At 25.6% G+C, this 25,995-nt stretch overlaps 2 protein-coding genes across 2 annotated transcripts; both read left to right on the top strand.

Annotated features, from left to right (window-relative positions):
* Positions 1–15,663: 15,663 nt before the first annotated feature.
* Positions 15,664–17,289, top strand: K444DRAFT_499738 (HET-domain-containing protein; the record flags this gene model as incomplete). Its single annotated transcript, XM_024873331.1, has 1 exon — positions 15,664–17,289. A coding segment is annotated over one exon (1,626 nt), but the record flags the coding sequence as incomplete, so codon positions are not given.
* Positions 17,275–17,589, top strand: K444DRAFT_512748 (uncharacterized protein; the record flags this gene model as incomplete). Its single annotated transcript, XM_024873496.1, has 1 exon — positions 17,275–17,589. A coding segment is annotated over one exon (315 nt), but the record flags the coding sequence as incomplete, so codon positions are not given.
* Between the last annotated feature and the right edge of the window lie 8,406 nt (positions 17,590–25,995).

Here is a 25,995-nt window from a genome sequence, read left to right on the forward strand (position 1 = left end):
CTGTTTTATATAAAACAAATTATAAAAATATTAAAAGCTTTCTCGAAAATACTAAGTTCTAAAATACTAAACTCGAAAAGGATATTAAATATTATATAGCTATAATAGATTAGTTTATAGTAATTCCAGCTATTTCTATTCTATTTCTATTTATTATTTTTATAAATCCGGCTATTTCGAATTCCTTTTTAAGAATTTCGAACTATTTCCTACTTATTCTCGTCCAGAATCTCCTATATCTTATATTTCCTTTAGAAGTACTAGAATTACTAAGCTCCTAGATCTAATTCTCTTTATTAAAGATTATATTATTTTTAATAACTAGCTAATTTAAATTAAGAATAAACTATAAATAAATACTAATTTATATTCTTTAGAGAATATTAAGATTATTTATATTTCTAATAGACTTATAAGTAATATTCTTGCCCTAATTAACTCTTATATAAATAAAAATAGTTCGAATTAGTACTATTAGCTCTTAGAGCTATATTTCTACTTAAAAAAGCTATATACTAATCCTAATAAAATATAGAATACTTGCTATAACTTTAGTAAGATTTAAATATATTTAAGTTAAATATTTCAGGAATTTTATATTCTTTTTTTATAATTATTTATAAAAGGCAATATTAGTTTTTAAAATATTAAATATAAACTAAATAAAAAGCTTTTACTAAAGCTCTAGATATTAATATATATATTATAATAATTCTTCTATTAATACTATTTGCTTTACTTAGTACTATATTACTAATAATTAGTAAATTAAGGCTATATATAAAAAGACTAAAAAATAAAAAAAAATAAAAGCTATTTTAGTTAAATTTACTTTTAGTATTATATTCTTTTATATTTCTAAGAAATACACTTTAAAAAAGAAACCTAAAGAGCTTATATTAACTATTTTTATTAAATATATAAGTAATGTCTTATAAAGATTAAAGATTTTTTAACTATTAAATACTATAATTATAATAAGTTCGGCTATTATATTAAGTATTATTCGATTAAATATAGTAAGGAAACCAAGATAGCTCTTTCTAGAATTAAGCCAGATTTAGTTTCTATTTTATTAAAATATCTAGTTTCTATTCTAATAAAGTATTTAAAGAATTCAGGCTCTAATTCTAATATATAACCGGAAAACAAATACTTCTAAAGAAAGTCTCTATTTTAGGAACTTATAATATAGATTTAATAGAAATTAATATAATTTATCTAATAAAAAAGACGTTTTTATAATACCTTATATTATTAGTATAAATAAATTAGAAATCAAGTCTTTTTCTTTTATTAATACTAGAGCTAATAGTTATACTTTTATTAATATAAAGCTTATTTAGTTTATAAAGTAATTTTTAGAAATAAAACTATAACTTCTTTCTTTATTTTATACTATATATGGTTTTAATAAAAAGCTAGCTAAGTTTACTAAGAAATATATAGAAGTTTCATTTCTAATTAATAAATAAAGTATTAATATATTTATAATTATTCTAAATCTTAAAAATTATAATATTATCCTTAATAAAAAATAAGCTATATATATTAATATTCTGGTTAATTATAGAAGATATAGGCTTATATAGCTAAAGAATAAGCCTAAATCTATATAATTCGATTATATTATTAGTACTTTTTAATAGTAGCTAGAGAAGTAATCTAATAAAAAGTATTAAAAAGATACTAATTAATAAGATTTTATTATAAGCTATTTCTGGAAATCTTTTATTCTCAAATAGTTTTTTTTTTAGAATAATTAGAAAGAATTATATAAGACTATAAAAAAGAAGCTTTTATAACCTAATTAAAATATAATACTTAAATAAAAGCCAAAGAAATAGAAAGTAGTTCTTAATAAAAAGCAAATATTAGATCTAGCTATTTTTACTTCTATAGTATTTAATTATATAGCTAAGAAAAAAAAATATTATTAGTCGAATTTCTATTTATAAGATTAATAAAGAGCTTAAAGCTCGAAAAAAAGAAGCTATTTCTGGCTCAGAGAATTAATAACCGGAAGAAATAAAGCTTTAGTAGCTTTAGAAAATATTACTTCCGAAATTTAAGAAATATATCTCTATTTCCTTTAAAAAGAAATCTAATATTCTTTCTTTCTATAGATTATATAATTATAAGATTTAGATTAAAGGCCTAAAGAAAACTAAGAGTATTAGATACTAATCTCTCTAGTAATAGTCTATTTAAGAGCTTCTAGAAATCAAGTATTTTTTTTTAAAAATAATCTAGCTAATAGCTTTATTAAAGCTAGTTAAGCTTTTTTTTATTTTACTAGTTCTTTTTATAAAGAAAACAAATAGAGGTTTATATTTTTATATTAATTTTTACTATTTAAATAATATTACCTGAAAGAATTAATATTTCCTTTTATTTATTAATAAGACTTTAAATTAATTATTTAACTTCAAGATTTATATTAAATTAAATATTTACTAAACCTTTTATTATATAGCTATAGATTCGAACTCTTAGAAACTAACTATATTTCGTATTTACTATAAAGTATATAAAATATAATATTTTCTAGAAAAGCCTTATAAATAGCCTGGCTATATATTAATATTATATAAATAATATATTTTTCGAATATCTAAATAACTTTTATATAATATATCTTAATAATATTTTTATTTATTTAAAGAATCTAATAAAATACAAATAGTATATATAAAAAGTACTAGACTACTTATATTTTACTAGCTTTTAAATAAATATTAAGAAATCGGAATTTAAGATTATATATATAAAATACTTAGGCTTTATTATTTCTATATCTAGTATTAAAATAGACTCTAATAAAATCAAAGTAATATATAACTAGTAATTCCTAAAAATAATTAAAAATATATAGTTCTTTTTCGATTTCTATAACTTTTATAAATATTTTATTAAAAAGTATAAATAAATTACTAGATTTTTTATTTTATTTATAAAAAAGAATATTTCTTTTAAATAGTCTAAATAATATTAAAAGGCTTTTAATTATTTAAAAAAAGCTATAATTTCTATTTTAGTTCTATAATACTATAATTTAGATCTACTTATAATAATAGAAATAAATATATTTAAAAAAGTAATTATTAGTCTATTCTTTTAATAGAACCCAGAAATAGGCCTTTAATATTCTATAGCTTATTTTTTAAAACTATATTTTTAATAGAACTTAATTATAATATATATAATAAGGAAATACTTATTATAATATAAATATTAAAGAAATAAAAAACCGAATTAGAAGGCTTTTAAAATACTTCTTTTAAAGTTTATTCTAATTATTATATTTTAGAATATTTTATAACTACTAAAAAGCTCTTTTTTTAATAAGCTAAATAGGCTAAACTTTTATTTTACTATTATTTTAAGCTTATATATTATTCTGGAAAATCGAATAAATAAATAAATACTTTATTATAAAAATAAGATAAAATAGATATTTAATACTAGATTAAAAAGAAGCTATAAATTTAAGTACTTTTTCCCAAAAATAAGATTAATCCAGAGATTATTTATAATTTATAGCTTATAATAATATTCTATAAAATCGGTTTACTAAATCCGGAATTCGGCTCTAAAAACCAAGTATATACTAAAGACTTTCCTGAAATATATATCTTTATTAAAGATATAATTCTCCTAGAAAAAGGTATTTTCTAGAAGCTTTACTAGTAGCTTCTATTATAGTTATTTCTATAAAAGTACTATTAGAAGCTCTTATTAAATATAGTAGCTTATAACTTATAAATAAGATTCTATAGGATAATTATATATTACCGGATTTAGAAAAGCTATATATAATAGCCTAAGCTAAAAGTAATATTTGGGCTTTATAAAATAGCCTCTTTTTATACTATAGAAAACTTTATATTATAAAGAATAAAATAATTCCCGGATTATTTTTATAAACTATTTTAATTTATAAAATATATAATAAATTCCTTTCTAGATATTTTAGATATATAAAGCTCTATTAATTATTTAAAAAGTAATATTACTAGCTATTTATAAGTAAGGATATTAATTAATATTATAGTAATTACTATATTTATAAGAGATTATATATATTAAGAAATAAGAAGCCTAATTTAATTTTTTTCTTCTAGTTTTTAATTACTTCTAGTAATATATTATTATAGATTTTAAGAACTATTTAGAAAATAAATCGAGCTATAATATAATTATTATATTTATAGATTACTTATTTAAGTATTTAATTATAAATCTCGTATAAGATATAATTATAGCCAAATAGCTAGTATTTGTATTTCTATTTTATATAATATATTAAATAGATATTTTAGAAATAGTTATATTAAATTAGAAACCCTAATTTATATCCGATTTTTAAAGCGAATTCTATACGAGAATTAATATTAAGCTTAAGCTTTTAATAGCTAATTACCTTTAAATAAATAGATAAATAGAGATTATTAATTAGTACTTTAATTAGAAATTATATTTATATATTATTAGAATAACTAGAATAAATAAGTTATTATAATTAATTATTAATAAGCCTCTCTTTAGTATAAAACTATTAGCTAATTTCTATTTATAACTAAAAAGGGCTATAAATCTTATATTTTTTTGGACTAGAACTCTTTTATTAAAACTAGCTTATTTAAAGAGAAACTAAATAGAAATAAAGCTAAAATATTAGTAAATTAATTATATAAATTATAATAACTTACTTAAGGTTATATAGAATAAATATAGGAATAATATATAATATAAGCTAATAAATATTACTATCTAATTAATTTCAAAATCGGGAATAAAATATAAGTTATTATAAAGTATTAGAAGTTTAATTATCTAAACCGGAAGTTAGAAAACTAAATAAAGAGCTTATTTGAGATTATAGAATAATATAGCTATTTATTTCTTCTAAAGCTACCGGAAATTATAAAAATATATCTAGTTTTCTATATAAAGAAGCTATAAATAAATTCTTAGAATTCTTTACTAAATTAAATAAATCCAGAACTGCTTCTATTAATACTAGAAAATAGCAAATAAAAATATAGTATTAAATAGGTTATTATAGTTAAGCTAGTAAGAAATAAGCTAAAGTATAAAATCTAGTAAATTAGTTAAAATAAGAATTTAGTATAGTATCTAGCTTTAGTATTAAGTAATAGTTTCCTGGTTTTATAGAGCTTCTATAATAATAATAATAATATATCGAAACTTTTATAAAACCTATAATATTAGCTAGATTATATAAAAAACAATATTTATCTAGAATTATATAGAAATAAGAATAAATTCTTCTAAGTTATATATTAAAAATACTTGCCTTTTATATATAATATCTATATCCGAAATATTAGTTTACTTTAAAAAGGAAAATAATACGAAATTGAATTAATTAATAGCTTTTATAAAGCTCGGAAACGAGCTTATTTTAAAGAAGGAAATAATATTATAATTTATTAGATACTAGATATCTTTTAGATATATATAATACGGCCGCTTTATTAGAGAAATATACTTGAAATATACTAAAGATATTTAAAAGACTAAGCCTCTTTAGAACTAGTATATTATAGAATATATATATTCTATTATAGTCTTTTATATTCTAGTCTTTCTTTCTTTAGCTTTAAATCGTTTTTATAAGAGATCTTTTATTTTGCTTTCTAAGCCCTAAATATTATATTATATATTATATTATATATTACTAATAAATTAATAATTATATTTGTTTTTAATTTTATATTTACTAAAAGTATTAAAAGATAATAATTTATATAAGTAATTATAACTTTAATTAAATTTGATTTTATTAAAGAAAAGAATATTTAAGTTTTTAAATCTTTAAATTAAATATTATATTTTATATTAGAGTTTAATATAGAAATATAAGAATATAAGACTAGAAAACAGCAATATAAATATATAAGGAACTATACTAACTTAATTAAGTAAATCGTATATATATAAGCTTATTAGAATATTATAATTTCCTTAATTTATAATTAATATAATTATATTTATTCTACTTTAATTACTATATCTAGATTATATATTCTAGAAGTTTATATTCTAACTAGAATATTTATTACTAATATTTTAAAACTTTTAATTTATTTTTTTTATAATTATAAAGCTTATAAATAAGGTTTTAATATATAAAAAGCTTTATTTTATATTTCTTTAATAATTTTTTTATAATAATTTTTAATTATTATTAAAAATTCTTTTATAATTTTAAATTAAAGAAAATAATTGAATTATATATTTAGTATTAAAATTAAAAATATTAAATTTATTACTTTTTATAAACTCTTTAATTATTATTTTATTATTAATGAAATAAAATTCTTTATTTAATATAATTTCCTTTAAAGTAAATTAAACTTCTTTTTTTATTATAAGAATAATAATTTCTTTATTAATAATTAACTCCCTTACTTTAATTATTATATTATAATTAATATTCTTTAAATATTTTTATATGTTTTTATAATTCGAGAAGTTTTTATAAGCGGTTATAAGAATATTATATCTCTTTATAAAGTCTTTTAAAAGAGTTTTATTTCCTTTTATATATATTACGAGTTTAAAGAGCCAAAATAATATATATTTATAATATAAAAGAAGTTTTTAATAATATTATTTATTAAAAGAATTTCTAGGCCAGGAATTACTAAATTAATATTATATTATTATATAAAAGTAATAAGACCTAAATAATTGTCCTATTTTAATTATAAAATAATTAATTCTATTAGAAGTAACTAGAATAGTTTCTAAGCCAATATATATTTATAACTACTATTTCTAATTAGAAGAATTCGAATTAGTTCTATTATTATATTCGAGATATTTTAAATAGGAATTAGAGATTAGTAGCTTAATAAATAGAGAATAATTTATTTAATTAGATAATAGAATAATTCTATAGTAATAATATAATATAATAAAATAATATTTATTATAGGCCAGGCTTTTATATAAAAAAAACTAGTAGTTTAATTAACTAAATAGAATTCTTTAAGGAAAAAAGAAGAGAAAAAAAACGAGAAAAATAAAACTATATTCTTTAAGGTATTTGAGCTCTCTAAATAATATATAATTATTTTATTAATCTAAAAAAGCATATTATATAATAAAGGCTCTGGCCTTTATTATATAATCTAATATAGGCTTCTAGCTAAATATATAAATCGGGTTTTAATCTATTATATTACTTTTCTTTTTATTTATAAATACCGGTCCTATAAATATATAAATAAAACTTCTTTTTATTAAATAATTTCTTTTCAAGTTTCTAATATAGTTATTTTTTCAAATATAAAATATAATTCCTATATAAAATATATATAGCTCTTTTATTTTATAAATAGCTTTTTAAAAGCCCTTAATTATATTTTATATATTTCTTATTAAGAATTCGTTTAATTTCATACTTGTATTTATTTCCTATAAGCTATAATTATAGCTATAAGTTATTTTAGAACTAATTTAATAGCAGGTCTATTATAACTAGCCAGAAAAGCTTATTAAAGAATATATTATAGATTTCTAAAAGAATATCAAGCTAAAAACTATAGCTTTCTATTACTTTAATTATTATATATTTAATATATTTTATATTAAGCTTTTTAGTTAGCTTATTTATTTAAATATTCTAGAAATTAAGCTAGACTTTATTTCTAATCTTAAATTCCGGGGCCTGGTTTTTCTTCCGGTTTACTACTTTTATTTAGAATTATTAAGCTATTACTATTATAGCTTATATATATTTTTATATATTATAGAACCTATATATAATATCATTTACTATTTGAATAAATAATAGTCTTTTACTTTTTTTACTAATTTTATTCTAAAGCTATATTAGCTTAATATAATAATTATATAATAGAAAAAATAGACTAATTTCTATAAATAAAATATTCCGGTTATTAATTATTAGCTTAATATATAATAAAAGAATTACCTAATATTCTACTAGATATATAAAAGTATTAGTTCTAATTAGGGAATACAATTCTATATAAATACTAGCCTAATTAGATTACTAAATCCAGCTAAATATTTACTATTAATATATATATTATATTTAGTTTATTTAATTATAGTCTATAAAAATATAGAAAAAGATCTTAATTATCTAATTTTTTTTTATAGACTTGTTTATTTTAGGATAATATATTATAAATAATTAATGAGTAATATTTAATAGCTTATATATTTTAGTTTATAGTATTTCTATAAATTACCTTTTTTAATTAGAAATTATTATTTTCGAAAGCCTATACTAGTAATAATAGGTTCTTATAAACTACTTTATTACTATTTCTATTATAATATCTATTATAGCCTCGAGTATTACTTCTTTTTTTAAATAGTTTATAATAATTATTATATTAGTATATTCTTTATTTAATAAGAGTTCTATTATAAAATTAATTAAGATCTTTTACTAGATTTAATTCGGGATAAAGAGCGGCTTTAGAAATCCCTAATAGTAGTTTCTTTATATTTTATTTCTCTTATAAATACTATAGTTCTATATAAATTAATATATTTACCTTAATATATTTAGCTAGAAAAACTATTATATAAGAAAAGTATTTATAATATTTTATTTAAAATAGCTATACTAGATCGAGTTATAGGTTTATTAAATTAACTTTATATAAAGCTCTTCTAAATCAGGAATCTATTATTATTTCCGAAAAAGAAGTTATTTTAATTAAAATAATAAATATTTCTCTATTAATATCTTAATCTTTAAATTAGGTAAAAATATTTATTTCTCTTTTTATATTACTTTAATTATAGCCTAATATAGCTTGTTTTTCTCTTAAGTATTATATTAGAGCTTTTTTAATATATTTTTAATATTAATTCTTGTTTACTATTTTATTTATTTATTATTAATATAATTCTTATTCTATTTTTAGCTTTTTAAATCTAGCTTAGAAAAATCTTTTTATTTTAAAAGAGGTCCTATTCTATTTCTCCCGCTTTTTTACTAATCTATATTTATAAGTTAAACTTTTATATTCTATTAGTTTCCTAGCTAGATACTTTTTTCTTAGTTTTAATTTTTTAAATCAAGTTTAAGAAACTAGATAAATTTCTTCTTAACTTATCTTTTTACTTATATTAGTATTATAAGAATCGAATTTTTAGAAAGATTACTAAGAGTCTCTGGTTTTAATATTTATAATATTCCAGACTATTAATAATTATTTCTTTTTCTATTAAAAAGATTCTATTTTTACTTTAAAAATATATTTATTTATTTATTATTCTTTTCTAAAATATATAAGATCTTGAAATTATATTATAAGAGAATTAGAAATTACTTTATTTACTATTTAGCAAGTTTTTATATTATTATAAAATACTTTAGATAATAAATAATTATGAATATTTTCTTATTATAGATTTTATAATTATATTTTATAAAATTATTCTTTTTAGAGAAAAATATATAAAATAATAGAATATTCTTTTTATTAACTTATATAAGAATATTATTTATACTTTATTTAGAAAAATCTATTTCGAGAATTATTTTCTAATTATAATTAAACTTTACTAGTATTAGGGCCGAAATAAATATTTTCTTAAGCTTATAAAAAGCAATTTCTATTTTATTTATTTATAAAAATACTCGGTTCTTATATATAAGATTAGATAATAATTAAATAATTTCTAAGAATTTCTAAATAAAATATTAGTAAAAATTAATAAATTCTAGAAAACTTTATATATCTTTTACTAACTTTAGGGCTTTTTAGCTTAGAATAGCTTTAATCTTTATTAAGTTTATATAAATACTCTTTTTGGCCTTTATAATAAACCCTAATTATTTTATTAACTTAATCTCAAATTTATACTTATTAATATCTAGCTATAGGTTTATTTCTTGAAATTATTAAAAAACCTTCTATATATACTTATAATATTCTTTCCTTAATTCTAATAAATAAACTAGAATATTATTTATATAAGTAAAATAGAACTTGTTTAGGAAATTCCTAAAAGTCTAATTAATATATTTCTAGAATATATTCGAGGTATTTACTAGACTAAAAAGAATTACTAACTATTTATAAAGTATAGACTATATCTTATATAAAAGATTATTTTTTATTTATTTCCTTTAATAATATTAAGCTTTATAAATTATTTCTTTTTCCCGATATCTTAAAAGGTTTTATAAATTAATAGAAATAGATACTAGTTCTTTTTTATAAGCTTATTTAGGCCCCGGTAATCTATATAGAATTATAATTCCCTATTAGATTTTTATATAAAAAAAATAATAAAAATAATAAAAAAATAACTTACTCAAATAAATTCTTTATTTAATAGTTCTATAAGTGTTTTCTATAGTATTAGGAACTCGTCTCGAAATATATTATATAATAGATCCTATAATATAATAGGTTTCTTTTTATTAATTTCTTTTAATTAAATCTAATAATTAATTTCTTAATTCTAAATAAATAATAACCTTTTTACCTTAACTAAATAAAATGCCTTTTAGAAGCTCTTATACTATTCCGGAAGCTTTATATAAGAGTTAGTTCTATCTTTCCGAGTTAGGGCTTTTTAAATATTTATTAAGCTAGCTAAAAAAAACTTCTATATTTCTTTTTTATCTCTTTTTATTAAATAAAAAAATTAAGCTATTAAGATTTATATATAGTCTATTATTTATAGACTAAGAGTTAATAACTTATTAATTTTATTTTATACTAAAGTTTCTAATAATAAAATAAATAGCTTTAATCTTATATTATGAATTTATATATTCTATAAATAAAGCCATTATATATCTAAAATTATATCTAAGCCAGAAATCTTAGAAACTATATAAAGAAAAATATAAGATTTATAGTAATTATTAATATTTGTACTAAATACTACTACTTTTTTAATTATATCTAATATTATTCTATTAAAAGCCTCTATTTATTTAGGGATAATTAATATATATTAGAGGTTATATTAATTAGTAAAGCGAGAATTAATTATTTTATATAATATATATCTAGTATTAATAAGAGTTTATATAAAATGCTTTTTATTAACTATTATTAATATAAGAATAAGAGACCTAATTATATTTTTCTGAAATTACTTCTAAGCTTACTAATTTAATTTTATTTCGATATATTTCTAATAGTAACTTTTATTAGAAGCTAATCTTTTCCTAAATTAAATAAACTCAAGTTCTTTTTATTTTTATTTTTATTTTTATTTTGGTCCGAAATATTAATATTCTTTTCTCGAATTATTTTTGCCTTTTTCGGGACTATTTTTAATATCTTTATACTTTTTGCTTTTATTTTTAGCTATTTCTTTTTTTCTTCTTTTATTTACTAGCTCGGAGAAAGTAGCTCGAATATAGCTTTATTTAATAGTTATATATAAAATAGTTATCTTAATTATATTAAAAGTAAAGTCTTTTCTTTTTCCATTAATTAATTTCGTTTCGAAAAGCCTAATTAAAAATATCTTTTAATTATTATCTTATATTACTTATAATAGGCTTTTACTTTATTAGTTAAATGAATAAAGCGGTTTTAAATAAAAAAGAGCTTTTGAGCCTCTTATTTAACTAGTTCGGATAATAGGCTTTTATATTCTTAATTTTGGCTAGCTAGTTATTAATTATTTATAACTAGAAATAATATTTCTTATATAATTCTTTTTGTTTTATTTTTATTATTTCTTTTATAAACTTAGTTATAATAATAGTTTTAAGATATCTTTTTTTAATTTTATTTTACTATTTCTATTTCTCTATTTCTAGAATTAAGTAATTAAAATTATTTAAGAATTTACCTAAAGAGATCGATTTTTACTAAATTCGATTTAATTTCTCTAAGACCTTTTATTATTTTTACAGGTTATAAAAGGCCAGATTTATTTATTTAAATAGTTTTTTAATTATAAACTTCTCTTTTTTTTTTGGGTATATTTTAGCTTATTACTTCTCTAAATAAATATTCGAACTCGTACTAAATCCTTTTTTTCTTTTTACTAATTACTATTATGATTTCCAGATACCCGGTATCTGAGATACCTGACTAGCTAGATATATATAATGCGGCCGCCTTATTAGGGAAGTATACTTGAAATATACTAGAGATATTTAGAAGGCTAAGTTTCTTTAAAACTAGTATATTATAGGATATATATACTTTCTCGCAGCCTCTTATATTCTAGTTTTCTTTTTTTTTTAGCTTTAAATCGTCTTTATAAAAGACCTTTTATCTTGCTTTTTAAGCCCTAAATACTATACTCGTAATAATTACCTCTTTATTAATTTTTAGCTTTACTTATAAAAGTTCTTTAAACTAGAAATATAGGGCCAAGTTATTTCTATTAAACTTATTAGAATTCGAGAAGCAGGCTTTTAATTACCTTATAAAAGGAAATTAAAGAAATATATAAAATAAAGAAAATATTTATATTTATAAGGGATTTGAAATTATTATATATTTATTAATTAATTTAATTTATATAGCCAGGTTTACTATTAAGTTCGCTTACTATATTACTAGCTCTAATAGCTATTAGAACTATATTATAAAGGCTTTCTATAGCTATTAGGGAATTTTATTTACTATTTTGGTTTTATATAGCTATTTATTTATTTAATTAATTACTAGAAGTCTTGTTTCTAAATCTTTATATAATAGAGAAATCCGGTAGTTTTCTTTTCTTAAGCCGGGCTTAGGAAAACCCAAATAATTACTAGTATTAACTAGTTAAATTAATACTCTAGCTTCTATATATAGTTTCGAATACTTTCTATTACTAGCTTTTATATACTTTAAAGTCTTATTAAGGGATTAGCTTTATAAGTAATTTCTAATAAAGTTTATTTCTAGCTTTATTTATTTTAAGCTTTGGTTTCTATATATAAGTTCAGGTATTTCTTACTTTTAGCTTTATATATATATAATCTCTAATTAGTAAAGATAGAAGAGAGAGAATTCTAATATTACGAGCCAGGCCTTTATATAAAGAAAACTAGTAGTTTAATTAACTAAATAGAATTCTTTAAAAAAAAACCCCTCGAAAAAAGTAGAACTATATTCTTTAAGATATTCGAGCTTTTTAAGTAATATATAATTGCTTTATTAACTTAAAAAGGCATATTATATAATAAAGGCCAGGGCTTTTATTATATAATCTAGTATAGGCTTCTAGCCAAATATATAAATCGGGTTTTAACCTATTATAATATTTAATATTAAAATAAAATAAAGTAATATTAGAATTCTATTACGGGTTCTACTTATTTATTTTACTATTCTTACTCTTATATATATATATAATCTAGTACTCTCAAACTCATTATATAAATTAAGATCTTAATTTATATAATTAGTATATTAATTAATTGAATTAATTTAGCTAGTTCTGTTTCAAAAGATAATAGACTAAAGAATTCGCTTAAGGATAAGCTATACTATTATAATAGGGATATAAAACACGGAGTAATATAGATAGTAGAATGGGCTTCCACAGCGTGGGATCACAGCGTACGAGTGAGACGTGAAATTAGAGAGTGAAGGTTGGTTTGTTGGTTTGTTCTAAGAACTAAGAAGGAGAGCGGGGAATATATATGAAACCGGACGTACGGACGTCCGGAGGTCACCTGACCGCGCCACGTGACCAATAGGGGTAAAATCCCCACTACACTATTTAGAAGCCACATTCATCTAATACTATACCTGTTATATTTGGCCTAAGGCCTTAATTTTTTCAAAAACCAGTAAGTATAGCTAAAGTATTATTCTTGAAGTATATAGACTGACTAATTCTTTTATACGGAATTTACTTCCCTTTAAGTAAAGAAAATCCACTATTATAATTTTAGTTACTTACTATTATATAATAGTATTATAGGTTAAAGCTTCAAAGATATTAATTAGATAGAGACAAATTATTAGGGTAAAGAACTGAGTTATAAAACAAGTAATAATTAAAATATAATTAATAAACGTTTACATGAGCTCTCGCGAAATTAAATACCTATATTAAAATGAACGTGTGTTTAAACGAGGTCTAGTAAGTGCGAAATCTTTTACTATTTTATTGCATTGAGATATTCGTAATTTTGTCGAAGTTCCTGTTGTACTACAGGATTTTCGCTTCGCAGGGATGTCGTTTAGTTACGAGCCTGCTGACAAAAGTCCGTGTTTTTAGCGATGTTTTCAGGCATTACAAACCCAAAGTCGCCCACTTCACTTCGCAGTTTCTTCACAACTACAGACTAAAACCTCGTATAATTTAAGCGCACATAATAAAAAAGGATAGATTGAGTTTAGAAGGCCTTTAAACCCAATTCTGAATATAAAATGAAAGCGTCCAAAATAGTTATGGGGCTCGTTTCTTAGCGAAATGCCCTAAAAACACGGACTTTTGTCTGCAGGCTCGTTAGCATCGTCGCTCTGCTCAGGCGCTACTCACCCTCGCCTCACCCTCTGCTCAGGTTACTCAGTCACGTTTCTACTCTCGCTTCTCGTAACCAATCATAACCTGCTTACCGTTCGGTTCTGCCATACCAAATTTGTCAACTCTACACGACTATGTTCAGGGGGACGAAGTCGGCTCCCAGGGAACTCAAGCAGGATCCCCTAAAAGTACGTAAGACCTGAATCGGTCCCCTTAAAAGCGGTGGGGAGCCAAATACGAACCCCTTTAGGCTATATATAGAAGGGGCCGGATTTTGAATCCCGAAGTAACTTCGTAAGGCCCTTGGCGCTACAGCTGTGTGTGCATCTTAGTTTATAAAAATCGAACTTCAAAGGATCGTCTTACTGCCATTCTACGCCTGAAATCTCAATCACGACGATATAAAACACCCGAGCCCATTCTAACTTGTAAGAGAGATAGCCTTAGCTATGTGGCATTCCCACTTCCGCTAAAACAGTAACCACCAGCTGATAGGCGGTTGTTTCGCCACGTCATTCTCCCAGGCATCAACGCCACCGGCAGCGATATATTTTAATCCTTCCCCGCGCACCATTCCACTACATCATTCCACTCATCGTACGCAGAATTGCCTATTATAAGGGCATAAGTACCTCACACCTTTGATTTTCGAGTGTTCAAACTGCGCCTTACATCGCCCATCCCAGCCGTCACGCCTCGTAAGCAATAGCTGCAGCAAACTCTTGTTTATTCATCGACGCCAAAAGTTGACCTTTGGTGAAACTGCTTCGTGCGATGGAGGACAGCCAACGAGAGTGAGCCAGAGCAGGTTGCATGTAGCCTAGAGACCCCCTAATTAGCTAGTTTCTCGTGAGAATCCTAAGTTTATCCCATTTGGGAACCTTTATTGACATCACGGTGCTTCATAGACGCAAAGTTATCACAAACGTCACGCGAGGGACGAAAATCAAAAGCAATTCGCATTATCTAAGAACCAAGGATAACGTGCCTAAGAGTCTTCAGGCCCTGTCCTCATCTGAGCCAGGGCTGAGATTCTAGGCCCCCACCTTGCTCGGCGGGGCCACGATTTATTATCGACTTCATAACCACAAATGATCTGCCCGTTTTGCCCTACCTCTAGAGGACGTAAATCCAGAAGATCCATCCGAGATCCAGATGGCGGCATACCAGTACGACCCCGTTCGTAGCACTAACGACGAAATCCGACTACTCAAGCTGCATCCTGGACAGCGCGAGTCCCCAATCCATGTCACCTTGAAAACCGTCCCGCTCAAGTCATCCTCCATTCCAAAATATGAAGCATTGTCTTACGCATGGGGCTCAACCTATGACCGTAAACAAATCTTCATAAATAAAGACACCCTGGCAGTCACCCAGAGTCTTGCCACACTCTTGCCTTACCTGCGCTACCCCGACCAGGAACGCACATTATGGATCGACGCTATCTGCATCAATCAGGAGGACATGGCTGAGCGTAGCGCTCAAGTAGCCCGCATGGCAGACATCTACTCCCTTGCTGCGCAAGTCATTGTCTGGCTCGGGCCAAAATCCGAAGACAGCAATATTGCACTCGAACAACTGCGAACAATTAACTCGAAGATACACTTCGACAGTATCCTTCAGACCATCACTGCAGCTTCCCCGGAAGATGTAGGATGGACAACTAGCAATGTTCACTTCTTACTCTCCCATCAATCCTTGACTGCGATTTCTGCACTTCTACAACGATCCTGGTTTGAGCGGCTGTGGGTCGTGCAAGAAATCGGTCTCGCACCTAAGCATCACACATGGATATTCTGTGGATCTGAAAATATCCCTTGGGATGACTTCTACGCTGCCACTAGTTACCTGCGCTTAACAGGCGCTTTTCCTCCAGACAGCCCGCTGGGCATCCGCCTTGAGCTCATTCGTTGTCTTGGATATTTGATATCTACGTATTCATCTCTTCGTGGGACTTTGCATCGGACTGAGTATAGCAAGTGTTCTGATCCGCGGGATCGAATTTATGCTATATTGAGTATTTCAAATAAAGAGGTGAAGATTACGCCAGACTATAACAAGTCTAAAAGAGAGGTATATCAGGATGTAGTAATGCAGAATTTGTTACAGAGTGGGATGTTGAGATTGTTGACTGCATGTGAGTTGTCGAATGATACAGAAAGCGAATTACCGAGCTGGGTGCGAGATTGGGAGAGGAAGAATATGTGTAAATGGTTTCTACATCTGAACGCTTGTGGGGAAGGATATGCGGACGCAAGGCTGGTGGAAGATGGAGTTCTAGAGGCTGTCGGTGTTACTTGCGCTGATGTGCAGGATACAGCTGACTTGAGAATCGAAGGCGCTGGGGATGAGAATGCTACAAGAAGGATGCTACGAAAGCTAGTGCCTGAGAATACTGAAAACGACAGATATGTTGGAGGAGGCGATGTGCTCTCTGCTTACGTACGGACAGTTTGTGCTGGAGAATATTCGGACATGGCTCTGCCTAGGAGAGAGGAACAGTTGCATTTTGAGGAGTGCAGACATGTCATGAAAGCTCTTTTAGCCGGCGAGGGTCATGGAATGCCTGATTTGGAGCCCAGGTTTTTGAGACTGGTGAGATCCTACGCCAAGAACCGATGCTTGTTCAAGACGAAGAACGGTTATATTGGTCTAGCTCCTAGCACTGTACAAGAAGGTGATAAAGTGTGCGTTCTTTTAGGATGTACTTCACCTTTGATACTCCGGCCTAAGATCAGCGACCCAGGTGCAAAGCAATCGTTTGCAATCGTGGGTGAATGCTATATTCTAGGTATGGTTAGTAGTGAGGCAATACTTGGCCCTTTCGAAGATGGCTGGTGCCGGGGCTATAAATACAACAGGGGAACAGGCGAATGGTGGGATGTATACCTGAATAAAAGGACGGGACATATTCAGATCGAAGACCCGAGGCTAGGAAAGCTCCCAGAGGGTTGGATAAGGAAGAGTCACGACAAAGATTATGCTTGGCATTGGTATGTCAGGGTTGATGAACAAGACCAGGTTGAAGAAATGTCACAAAACAAGTGGCGTGAGGACCCAAGGATGAAAACGGAGGCCTTGAAGGAAAGAGGGGTAGGTTTGAAGGTATTTAGGCTGGTTTGATGTCTACATCGCAACAGTTATTTGGCTGTTGCACTAATACTTCCTCACTTACGATTGCTTATGTTTTAGGACTAGTCATACTTGATTCTGAATCCACGAATAAAACTTGAAGATTTCCTTATATCCCGATGTTTTCATGAGCACCTAGATGCCAATAAAGATAAAGACCCTGTGTACGAATTGGGTGGCAACAAGAATATAGTGTCCATATTTCTCGATGGGTGGGAGTCCAGTGCCATCCAGAACCTGGGACTCGCTTTAAAGCATTTCATTCGAAATCAGAGGAAAGAGTTATTTGGGTGTCAAAACGGATCCCCATCTGTAATGCTCAGGATGTTCAGGCAAGACCCAGGAACACTCACCCTTGGGTCAGGTTAGAGTAGCGACTGCTCAGGTCCAAAGACAGAAATGGACTTTGGTAGGCTCACCTGTCGTCTGAGATTATGACGGAAAGACCACCATAGAATTGAGGAATTGGACGCCAGGGAGGAGGTGGCCCACCGAAGCTCCTGCAAAGTTGAGGCTCGGTTCCAGGCCGAATCATCTAACGAAGTGGAATTCCCACAATGCGACCTGGGTTAGTAATTACAAACCGAGGGCACTTTCTCTCGAAATCGTGCTTTAGAACTTTCCGAATCTTATACTTTGTATATTGGTATTCTGGATACTTTTAAGCAAGCCATTTATAAATTTCAGCTATACTTATTTGTAATATCTGTGTATTTAATAGATACGTGGCGATTAAATAGACTCTATATCTTGCTTCTACCGGTAATATTCTAGTAGCTTATATGCCTTAATATAATTGCAACAAACTTTAAGAGGTAATAGAATCTATTCTTGATTTATACTCTTAAGGTACAAGAAATATAGCCGAATAAAATAATATTAATATTACAGTTATTATAATATATAATACTAGTAGGAGTTAGACTAGAACTAGCTAGGTATATAAAGTCGAAGTCGGGACACTCAGATACCTAGTATGGCATCTGAGTATCTGGTATCTATAGTCACCTGACGGTTATATAAAAGGTTACGTATTACGAGCTTAAGCTAGTATATGGGCCCGTATATAGCTTGCGATTATTTAGATCCGAGGCTTCTTTGAGATCCTTTTCTTTTATTAGCTTTAAATTATTGGAATAGAGATAGTCTAATTCTGTTTTCTAGGCTCTAGATCTTATACTTATAATATAATTCAAAGCTTATTTATTTAATCCTATAGAGGATTTAAATAATACCTATCTAATCGGTTTTTAATAAGTATAGATATAATATACTATAGCTATTCCTATACCAGTTAACTAATATTAGAATAAAAGAAAGCCCTAAACTAGCCAGGTAAGTAGATAGGCTAGTAATCTTATTACTAAAGAAGATATAAGAAAGCAAGTCCCGGAATAACTAGGTAAGTTAGAAAAAGCTATAATATGAGATATTACTAGTATATTACTAAAAGTAAACTAGAGCCTCTTATTAAGTTTCTTAAGGAGTTCGAGTATTCCGTTAATATTTATAATAAGAGAGATATTCTCTTTTAGAAAATAGAAGAAGAAAAGGAACCTGCCTTATTAAAAGCAGAGTTCCAAGAATTATTCCGGAATCCCGAAGTTTTATATAAAGAAATTATTAAGCTAATTCTAAAAACATATAATATTTTTGTCTATAGTAAGAATTATTATAATTAGCTAAAAGAAACTAAGTAACTCCTATAAAAGAATAAAGCCATTATTAAAAAGCTTATTATATAGCCTGCTAGAATAACTAGTTCTCCTATTTTAGAAAGTAAATACTTAGTTATTATAATTCCCAGATATCCGGTATCTAAGATACCTGGCCAGATGCCAGATATCTCCTAAACGCACGTGATGCGGCCGCCTTACTAGGGAAGTATATTTGGAATATACTAGAGATATTTAGAAAGCTAAGCCTTTTCGGAACTAGTATACTATAGAATATATATATTTCCTTATAGCCTTCTATATTCTAGTTTTCTCTTTCTTAGCTTTAAATCGTTTTTATAAAAGATCTTTTATTTTACTTTCTAAGCCCTAAATACTATATTTATAATAAATAGTATTTAGCTTATAAATAAGTTATTAAGTAAAAACCGAAAGTTATTAGAGCTAGAAAAGTTATGAAATAAGATAAGAAATAAGAAAGAAAATACTTGAATATTATAAAACAGTCTTTTCTTCTCTATATTATCCTATATTCAGGCTACCCTAAGCGGTTGGCTCTCGGGGCTCTTTAAAAAAAACGGGTCACGTGTGGAATACCAGAATCTCCCTCTTCTAGGGAATCACATATTGGAATGCGATTCTGTCCAAATCCTTAGGGCTAAGCTTGGGATTATAGAGGAAATACTCAAATATCTTTCTCTTTATTTTAGTAGTTCTAGAATATAAGAGGCTTTTCTTATGATTTTTTAAAGCTTAGGGGGAAAATCTTAAGCTAGGAGTCCCGTATAAAGTACAAAAAAAAAATTCTGACCTTATATTACTTTTCTTTCCTTCTTCTCTTTATTACTATAGACCCTCTCCGCTTTTATACTTCCTATAAGCAGAACCGGCCTGCTTCTGACTTTATTATAAAGCAGGCTAAGCCATATAAGACTTACTATTACTATTAAATTTATATCCTCTCTCTTTTCTGGCTTAATTAACTAGTTAATAGGCCCGAAATACTACTAATTATAGCCAGTAGCGCCCTGTCTTATAAGAACTTAATCCAAATACCCTTTTTCTCTTCCGGTAATAATAATAGCCAATTACGGATATCTCTATAGACGAGCTAGCCCTATAGTACTAGTAACGGATCCGTTAACCGTCTATTATAGCCCCTGTTTATATTATAAAGGATTCTTCTGCCGACCTACCTACTATATGGCCTCCTGCTTTCCTCTCCCGCTTCCGGCCAGCTCCCGTATATATAACCGGTCCGCTTACGGATTATTATATAGCCTATAAAGCCCTCTATTTTAGCTATATAAATAATTGCTTTGAGGCCTATTATAAGAAAAGTAATATAATATTTCCTCTAATCTATAAGCCTCCTTTATATCTCTCTTACTTCTTTATAGGTAATAACCTGCTTTACTAGGCTTTCCGGATAAATATCCGGATATATAACTATATTTTTGCCTTTATATTAATTAGCTATAAGAAAAATACCCGGATTAACTTCTCTTATAGAATCTAGTACTTTTAGATTTATAATAAGCTTTTCTATTTCTAGGGCCTGCTTTAGCCCGCTATATACTAAATTCTCCTTTATATAGCTTTTCTTTTATAATCTGCTCTTTATAACTAATATATAGGCTACTAACTTCCCTTATTTAAATTATATAATTCTTTTATAGCTTATGAATATACTTACGGATTATAATCTATTTATTATAGTTTATAAAATAGTCTATAAGTATCTTATAAGCTAGTAAACCGATTTCCGGATCTTACTTAACTTATAAATATATTTAGTTCTCAAGTCAGATACGGATTATTATTATAAGAACCTTCCTATAAATAATAAGGTTATTATCCTTATTTCGGACAAGTATATAAATATAAGCTACTATAATCTAGTACTAATAATTTATAAGGCAGGCTATAAGTATTTATAAATATATATAATTAATATTATATATATAATATATATACTACTTTATTATATTTTATTTTTCCTATATAGTAACCCGGGCTAGTATTATAAGTTATAGTTATAGGACTATACCGGAACTCGCTAGTAGATATAGCTCGAGTAGTAGGCCTTTTACTAGTACTACTTCTATATTTATCTAGTCTTTTCCTTATTCTTTTATACTAGCTACCTTTTCTAATAATATATTATTAATATATATATTACCTATAAGATTACCTTACTTGACTAGCTTTGCTTATACTAGTAGAATATTCATATAAATATTTATATAGAACTTATAAATACTCTAATTTATAAGAATATTTATATAAGTAATATTAGCTATTACTTTATCTTCTTATCTAGCTTTATAGGTAGTAATTACTTTATATAATAGCTCTTTTAAGACTTAATAGCTATTATATAGTACTTTAGTAAACTAAGCTTCTTTATTACTTTTATAGCTAACCCGTACTAGCCTGAGATTATAGATTACTTCTTAAATAGGTAATAAGTAATTAATTATTCGGATTTCCTTTACCGGGTTTTTATTCTAAAAATAAAAGAGCTTTTTATAGACCTTAAGAACCACGTTTTCAGATAGTATATAGGCCATATCTATATAATTAAGTACTAGAAATATAGCTTCTTATATATATACCTGCTTTTATTTCTTAGGAGAAATACTATTTTCTTAATCCCTAATTTAGTTAATAAGATAGTTTATATTAAGCTTCTAGATCTGTTATAGGATCCTATAGGCGAACTTATAGCTATAGTTACTAGCCAGATATCTTACGGGCTATATAGCCTTAATAATAATCCAAAAGCCTTATATATAGTCTATAGTATACCTATAGTCCTACTTATATACTAGAAGAGATTTCCCAAGATATTTATAGCTATAATAATTATTTATAAGAATAGATATCCCGAATACTAGTACCGGAATAATAGTTATATATTTATAATTCATAAACCAGGCTTTCTAGACCAGGAAGTTATTCGTAATAATTATTAGGTTATTTCGTATAACTTATATCTCCTCTAGAAGTTCTACTTATATATTAATATTAAGGTTTATATATCTATATAAGTAATTAAATATATCTATAAGTATATCTATAAAGAGATAAATTATATAATTATAGCTATCTCAGGAATAAATAATAAGATTACCTAGTATCTCTAGGCTCGGTATATAGGCCCTATAGAGGCTTTCTAGTATCTATTTAAGTACCTAATATACTAGGAGTTTCCCCTAGTTTAATATCTTATAATCTATTTCCTTAGATAATATATAGTTTGCTTTATAGCTAATCTCTTATCTAAGCAAGTTACGAACCGGACTATAAATACCCGTTTAATCTTAATAGCTTTCTTTAAGTATAATATAATATATAAGAATAGCCGCTAGTATCTTTACTATAAGTTCCTATAGTACTTTATATAGGTTACTAAAACCCGGATATAGAAGTACTATAAGTAAGGATATAGTATTAGCTATATTTACTATTATAGCCTAGTTTTGGGCAAGTAGTTCTATTTATAGCTTTTACTAATAGTTATATATAGTCTATAGTTCTTTAATAAGCTTTATTTAATTAAGGGCATTCGTTATCCTATATACTATATTACTTATATTACCTGCGGCTTAATAGAGAATAATTAGAAGTAGTTTTAGTATTTTAATAAAGTAATCCGGTTAATAACTAGCTATAGTTTATAAATACTCTTTCTTATAGGTATTTGCTAGTAACTAATTACGAATATATAAGCGGTCTAGGACTAGTATAAGAAGTATTTCTATAATAACTTGGCCTATAAGCTTGCCTATAGCTCATTAATTAACTTCCTGCTATCCTTAGTTAATTCTTACTATAATTATAGCCTCTTCTTACTTGGTCTCGGCTTTATAAATCTCTAGTAAATACTTATAAATATTGCCCTGCCTAAGAATATCTTTAATTAGATTATAAGCTATTATATAGCTAATTTATAGGTTAATTATATCTATAAAATATTACTAGTAACCGTAATATAAGCCTAGCTAAACATAAACTAGTATTCTTATTTTTAGATAATTATAGTAGTAATTACGAATAATTTACAGACTACTTACTTTTACTTCTAAGGCCCTAGTAATACTAGTAAAATATTTCTTTATAAGACCTTCTATTACTATTACTATAGCTAAGGTAAAGTAGTCCTATATATAATATTAATGAGTATTATGGCTTTCTTTCTCCCGGATAAATATATATTTTATTTCTAGTTTCGGATCCTACTCGAGCTTAATAAGTTATCTATAAGTATAATTACTAAAATAAGCCGGCTTAGGGCTCTCTTATATTCTATAGACCTAATTATCTGAGACAAGATACCTATATAGTACAAGTACTACTTTAAGGTAGTATATTAGCTAATAGTCAATTTATAATTAGTTATAGATAATATTTTCTTTAGAGAAGTACCCGTAATTCTCGGAAGAAACTTTACCTAGATCTTACTAGTAGTTCTATATAGTTTACGGGCTAATATAATACGGGCCTGCTTATAGTAGATATAGATCTGGCTATAGCTTTATTAGTTATTATTACGGATTAATATACGGGTCTATAATAATCCGTCCGAGCAGGATTTTATAGACTAGATTAGTAGTCTACTATATAACCTGTTCTTAAATAAGCAGGTTATACTCCTGCCTTTTATTCTATATATCTAGTTAGTTACAGACCTAATTAATTATATCTATTCCCGAGAGTAACTCTTATAGGCCCTATATAATTACCGGGCCTTTAGTAAACGGGTAATCCTATTAATCCTAAATAATATAATCTATAAGCTTAACTAAATAATTCTAGATATATTTCCTGGCCAGGAATAAATATATTTTATAGTAGATTTAGCTAATATAAATGAGGCAAATCCTGAAATTATAGAATTATTTCTAAAGATCTTATAAAATATCTATTTACCGGGTCTATTTCTCTTTAAGCTATAACTCAAGATTAGTATACCCGTAATACTTTTACGGAATCTCTATTTATAAGAAGGGCTTTATAACGGGTTATAGATATTAATATATAGCTTTAGGAGATTCTCGATTCGGATATAGCTACTAGGTAGTGACTTTAATAGCCAGTTACAGACAATTTTACAGATTAAGCTCTAGTTTACGAATTAGTAACTATCTTTTATACTTTCCTATAAATAGTTTCTACTTGCTTTATTCTTTATAATAACTATTAATAAGTTATAAGGCTAGTTATTTAAGGTAGTAGAAGTGGATTTACGGTTACTAGTCTTTTCTTATAGCCAGTTCTATATAGCGGCCTTACGGGTAATCTTATAGGCAGGGCTTTATATTCTTTTATTTCCTAATATAAATCATATAAGTAATATAATATATCCAGAAATATTATAAGGTCTTACTTAGCTTTTAACTTACTTATAGCTAACTTTATATACTTATAGGCTATTTTTCTTCCTATACCGTCTATAAAGAGTTTATAAAAAGTCTATACTAGCCTTTATTATATTCTAATCCTATTTGGGACAAGTTTAGGGCAAAATTATTAATTGGCCCCGGAGCTTATATAGGGCTACTAATTAATAATTTTAGTAAAGCGGCCCTAAACTCGTCTTATAATATTATAAACTATTTATATTTAATAATATAATAATATTCGAGATATTTTTATATATTACCTTTATTTAAATAAAAAAATATAGTTCTTAATAAGATATCTAGGGAAAGTCAAGCTTTAATAGCTTCTTTAGGTCTGCTATTATTAGCTAGACTAGGGAATAAATATTAATTAGTATAGGAATAATTATTATATTTATTAATAATCCTATATTTCTAGAAATAAAAGCCGGGTCTCTTATATCTATTACTAGTTTCTAATAATCTCTAATAATATATATTAGTAGATTTCAAGAAGTATTTAAAGAATAGAAATAAGTATAATATAATAGTAATCTTTATTAATTATCTAAGTAAATATTATATTAGAATTCCCGTTTAAGATATAATTATAACTAAAGAATTAGTACTTTTTTATTTTATTTATATAGTCTATTAGATTAGTATTTTGAAAACTATAGTATTTAATTAAAGGCTCTAGTTTATATTAGATTTCTAAAGCAAGTTCTATAAATATATTAGTATAAAGCTTAAGTTATTAATAATTAACTATTCCTAAACTAATAGCTAGATAGAAATTATTAATTAGTATTTTAACTAATAGCTATATTTCTATATAAACTATTACTAGAATAATTAAAATAAATAAATAATAATAATTAACTATTAGTAAATAGCTCTAGTTTATAAAATTATAAGCCAGTTTCTATTTCTTATAAAAAAGAACTATAAATTATAAATATTATTTAATTAAGAAATTTAAGTATAATTAGATATTCCGAAAAAAGAACTAAATAAATAAGAAATAAAGGCTCTAGTAATACGGCTTTATAAATTATAATAAAAGATGTAAAATGTTACGCTCTACCGCTTCACTGGTAAATTTAGCGTCACGTGATCGCGATGACGCATACGGCTGGAGCTAGTATTTAGAATACTAAAGCTCCTGTACTCACGAGCTTCCCTCCTTAGTTTAGAATCCTTGGATAAAGAGCCACTCTACTTTAATTTCTAAGCCCAGAGCCCGGTTTCGTGACATAAAAGATATAAAAAAATATAATATAAATATAAGAATATTATATTATTTAAGCTAATAAATACTACTAATTAGTAGA

The sequence above is a fragment of the Hyaloscypha bicolor genome, assembly GCF_002865645.1.
Source record: "Hyaloscypha bicolor E unplaced genomic scaffold K444scaffold_73, whole genome shotgun sequence".
Lineage (NCBI taxonomy): Eukaryota > Fungi > Ascomycota > Leotiomycetes > Helotiales > Hyaloscyphaceae > Hyaloscypha > Hyaloscypha bicolor.